This window comes from Cynoglossus semilaevis, chromosome 8, assembly GCF_000523025.1.
Source record: "Cynoglossus semilaevis isolate Cse_v1.0 chromosome 8, Cse_v1.0, whole genome shotgun sequence".
Taxonomy (NCBI): Eukaryota; Metazoa; Chordata; class Actinopteri; order Pleuronectiformes; family Cynoglossidae; genus Cynoglossus; species Cynoglossus semilaevis.
The window spans coordinates 16,155,778-16,160,847 of NC_024314.1; the positions used below are offsets into that span (position 1 = coordinate 16,155,778).

Genomic DNA, 5,070 nt, shown 5'->3' on the forward strand with positions numbered 1-5,070 from the left:
AGGACACTGCACAGCTCTTACATTTGTTTGTTTATTTAAAGTTTATTCTGTGAAATGAAATCCATCGCTTTCGCTGCCTGACCTGTGATTGGTTGGTTCAGCTTACCTGAGTCAGACAATGAGCTGTGGACTGTAGAATGTCCAGACTGCTCCTCGCTCTATTAATTGTGCAGTTAAAGAGGCATTTACACAAACTTTCTTTGGTTTTCAGGCTCAGAGGTTGTGTAAACGCTGTGGTCAGGCTTGGAGAGCTGCAACTCTGGAAGGATGGAAACTATACCACGACCCTAACATGAACTCGGGTAACTACACTGTTTACTGTACTTTATAGCAGTGGAACACTTCAAAATTTTAAAATATTTAGACTTTATTCTCTTAGTATCAGAGCCTGAATGACCTGTTGTTCTGAAACATTGCCAGATTATCCTTTAATGACAAAAGTAAAGGGATATGACTGGATTATTTTTGGAATGAAGTAAATTAGTAAAACTGAAGTACATTTTGCACTGCGTCCCACTGCGGCCCAGTACCAAATGACCTACGGACCGGCACTGGTCCCTGGACCGGAGTTTGGGGACCCGTGCCTCATAGCAACATGATGCTTTTGTTGCATAAATATAGTAGTAGACATTAATGTATTGGAATTGGGGATTTTCAATAATACTGTCCAACCAATATTTTCGGCTGCCTCGGTATCGTTTAATATCAGAATCGGAAATTACGTGTTGAGACAATGTCGGCATATTGGATAACGGCAAAAAGTGAATAAAATTGGAATTATATATGGGTAGATGATAGACGTTTTCTCTGCGTCTACAGTAAGTGTGGAGCTGAAGCCTGTAGAAGGAAACCCTCACAGAGGAATCTGGAAGACCTGCTGCTGGCGAATGGCCGGGGGGGGAAGCACACAACATTGCATTACTATGTGACTGTGGGGGCTATGGATCAGGAGGGAGGGGGGGTGGAATAAAAAAAAAAAAATTTTTTTTGATAATGTCTGATCAGATGAGGAGGGGGGATTAAAAAATTTTTTTTTTTTTTGATAATGTCTGATCAGATGACCTTAATGTGCTCTGTGTGTGTTTTTCAGGAGCAGTTAAACAGATACGAGAGAGCCATCTATGCAAGTCTGAGTGGAAACCTCAAACCGGTGACTGCACAGCTTAACTATTATTCTGAAACTTGATTAAAAAAAAACAAAGATTTAAACGGTCATATTATTCTTTTTTTTTCATCTTGTTTGTTTGTGTTTCTGTGTCAGATTCTGGCAGTGTGTGAATCCTGGGAGGACTGTGTGTGGGCCCACTTCAGAGTGATGGTTGACTCTCTGGTAGAAAAGGAGCTGTTGTCGTCCGGGATGACCAACCAGGAAGTTGACACGTTGCCCCGAGAATATCTGGAGGCTAAGTACGAGACACACTTGCAGTCATACACACACTAACCTTTTAAAAACAACAGGTAACAAATCGTAAAGTTCTTAACGCGTAATGAAAAGATCTGAAGTTCAAAGAAATGAAGTGTCTTTCTGTCATGACTCCCATTCACATTGGCATCTTCCTGTTTTATCAGCTGGACAATGGAGAAGGCGTTCGAGGAGCTGCAGGCAACAGAATCAAAGGTGAGACCTAAACAGCAGACAGCAGAGTGATATCAGTCACGTGACCAAACCAGGCATTAACTCATCTGTTTGTCCCTTTTGCAGCGAGTTTTGGAGGAGACCAGAGAACATTATCACGTCATCCAGAAGTTCATCATCCTCGGGGATCTCGATGGTAGAGACACTTTAAACTTTAAACCTCTGGTCACTTTCGGTTACATCATAATTTAGAATTTAGAATCTTAACCTCATTTTCAGGTCTGTTGGAGGAGTTTTCTGATTGGCTAAAGGCCTCGAAGCCACTGCCTTCTCATCTTCTGCGTTTCATGACTCATCTGGTTCTGTTCTTCCGTTCTCTCGGTCTGGCACTGAAGGTAATGCCATCATTTTTTATTTGTTTGTTTTTGAAAAGAACATAAAAATTCTAAGCCTCCTGTTATGTCAGCAGCATTTTGTCCAATAAATGTTTTTTTATTTTATTTTTTGTTATTTTAAAAATTATAAAAATACAAGAATATATAAGAAAAAAACAAATAAAGCATTAAGGAAAGATTTAGAAAAATATAAAAAATAAAATTTTGATGATATGAATGAACACAATGAACAAAAGGTTCATTTAACAACACGGGATGTTCCTGATGATCATTAATGTTTTCTTTCTCAGGAGCACGTTTGTGTGGACGTTCTCAAATCATACGTCTCCCTGCTTATCCGGGAACAGCAGAACAACCTGGTGGCCAGTTACGTCGGACAGCTTCCCTCAGACCTGGCCACAGCTCAGTACGCTGCATTTCTGGAGACGGTCACTCAGGCTGAGCTCCGCCCACGCTGCCTACAGCTGGCCACTGAGTCTGGTGAGGCATTTATTTATTTATATATTTATTTTAAAGACTTATTTAAAAAAATAACATGGTCTCAAACTGTTTAACCTGTCAAAGGTCTGGATGTTGCTGCAATAACAAAGCTGGTGGCTGAGACAGTGAGGGACAGGGACGACGGCGAGTTCACACACCACAGCCAGACCGTTGAGACGGCAACCACTCAAGTATGAAACTTATTTTGTTCATCAACAGTTAAAAATCCCATTTGCGCTTAAATAATCTACGTAAATATTAGCTTGTGTACAAGCTAATATTGGGTATAAGAAAAAAAAAACTTACGGAGAAAGAAAAGGTAACTGATGTTAGTGTTAGTGTCACTGTAAATGGGTAAAGTCACTGTGAGCCTGTGCTCTGATAGGAGGACCAGAAGAAGATCGATGTCATCAACTGGCTGCTCTTTGACTCCGCCCACAGATCGGAGGCTCTAAAACAGTCCAACGCTATCATGAGGACATTTTTGGGTATTTATTTTTTTTCCTTTTTTGATAAATTTCTGATAAAAAAGCCTGACGACGTGGCTGACTTTGATTCCTGTCTGGTGTGTAATATATTTTTAAATGTTTTTTTTTTTTTTATCTTTTCAGCTCTGCAAAAACACGATGCAGCAAAGGCAGTGTTTTCCAAAGTGCCAGAAGATTCCATGAAAGAGATCTGCAGCCAGTGGGCTGCCGTGGGTCAGAGTGTTTTACCTGCGGAGGACGAGAACGCTATCAGAGAACATCTGTGTATTAGAGCGTACCTGGTATGTAATGAAAATAATAATCATTTCCAGAAAAGTTGAAGCTATTCGTTTATGTTACACTCCACAAGTTGGGTGTCACTCAGTAGAATATGGTCCCAGATGGAAGAGAGTGGTGGATGGAGCAGTCTTCCATGGAAATGGACATTGGTGAAGTGAATAGACCAATCAGTGGAGGTGCTGGGTGAACGCATGGTGAAGAGGGAGGGGAGCTGTCAAAATACAGATAGCTGCGGACCACTCTTTAATGATGACAGAAATGGCTGTTGTGAAAATGTATCTTAAGAGGAAGGAAAATTAAATTAACTACATAAAACATAAACGTGAAACACAAGTAAATGCCAGGTGTTGAGGAGCTTATGTATTAGCAGGTGGTTAATCAGAAGGTACAGGGAGTTGTTTAGGAGGAAGTGAGGGCAGATTTGTGGAGAATGAAGTATGGAAAAGCTGTTTGGTCCAGATGACATAGTAGACATAGTAACCTACTATGGGGGTCTAGACCAGGTTGTTCCTCACAAACGAGTGATGTAGTCACCACAGAGACCTAACGTCAATCAGCCATACAATGGACAGATGGGAAAGAGCAATAGACGTGAGCCTTTAGCTGTTTCACATACTACAGATGAGATGTTGCTTCGACAGTTCTGGTAGAAAAAAAGAAGGAGAGAAGGTCAGAAGGAACGGCACTGTGTCATGATAGGGTGTCTGTGGAGGAACTGTGGTGCTGTAGGAGACAGACAGGAGGGGCAGAAGGACATGCACAAGGCCAGCAAGGTTGCAGTGGAGTGTGCAGTCAGAGTTACTGATGGGTTCAAGGTAGGTATGGGGCTGCATCAGAGATCAGCTCTGAGCACATTTCTGTTTGCTATGTTGATGGACGGGGGCAGAGTAGGAAGAATTCCTGGAGTTAGGTGGAGTTTAGAGATAAAGTTAGAAGTTAGGTGAGTTAGGTGAGGTTGAGATGGTTTGAACATGTACAAATAATGGATATATTGGACATGGTATGTTGGAGGTGTAGCTGCCAGGCAAGAGGTAAAGACCCACTGGGGCAAGGAGCTGCATAAAGAAGAAATAACTGAACAAATATCCGAAAACCACAAATCTGGAATCTTCCGTTTACGTAGTTTGTTGTGTCTTTTCCACAGGAAGCTCACGAGGCCTTCACTGACTGGTTCAGCCACAGTAGCTCTGCCCCCCAGAAGCCTGCACCAGCCCCTGAGGTCAAATTCACAGAGAAGGTGGCCAATGAGATGAGAGAGAAGGAGTATCAGGTACATACACCAACACTACCACAAACCTAGTCACCTTTGCCAGCTGTCTTTCTTTATATTTAAAGTTAACTACAAAGTCAACAATAAAGGGCATCGATGTCTTGTGTGTCTGTGTCAGACTGCCCTCTCCGCCTGGTCCTGTCGTCTTGATGTTCTCACCGAAGACGTGAAGGAAAGAATCTACAATGTGTTGCTGTTTGTGGACGGAGGATGGATGATGGACGGGAGACAGGTGAGGAGAATTTCACAATGGTGAAATGGTCACATGGGCAAACGTTTTGATTTGTGGGCCACAATGGGTCCTAAACTTTGACAGGGGGGGTCAAAGGTCATGAGCAGATAGATTTAGCATTCGTTTGAACTAAGAAAAATGACATGTAAAAGCCTTTAGCATAAATGCTAAAATGCTTTTAGCCTTTTCTACGCCATCTATTGGGGCAACGCGAGCATTGCACGGAAAAGGCAGACGTATAATGATAATATAAATTACTAATGTTATTTGGACAATTTTGGCAGGCCGGATTAAAAAGCCAACCGGGCTGTATCTGGCCCCCAGGCCATAGTTTGCCTTTGCCTAGTGTA

General features: G+C 42.0%; 1 protein-coding gene across 1 annotated transcript in view; it reads left to right on the forward strand.

Moving 5' to 3' along the window:
• nup107 (nucleoporin 107) overlaps nt 1–5,070 on the forward strand; it is a 10,072-nt gene that overhangs the window by 4,328 nt on the left and 674 nt on the right. Inside the window, exons 13-25 of the mRNA XM_008315253.3 lie at nt 174–302; nt 820–897; nt 1,089–1,150; nt 1,262–1,407; nt 1,570–1,618; nt 1,703–1,772; nt 1,856–1,971; nt 2,262–2,451; nt 2,536–2,642; nt 2,837–2,939; nt 3,063–3,220; nt 4,363–4,488; nt 4,607–4,720. Coding sequence (XP_008313475.1) covers nt 174–302; nt 820–897; nt 1,089–1,150; nt 1,262–1,407; nt 1,570–1,618; nt 1,703–1,772; nt 1,856–1,971; nt 2,262–2,451; nt 2,536–2,642; nt 2,837–2,939; nt 3,063–3,220; nt 4,363–4,488; nt 4,607–4,720 — 1,448 coding nt within the window. The remainder of the gene's footprint in view (nt 1–173; nt 303–819; nt 898–1,088; nt 1,151–1,261; nt 1,408–1,569; nt 1,619–1,702; nt 1,773–1,855; nt 1,972–2,261; nt 2,452–2,535; nt 2,643–2,836; nt 2,940–3,062; nt 3,221–4,362; nt 4,489–4,606; nt 4,721–5,070) is intronic.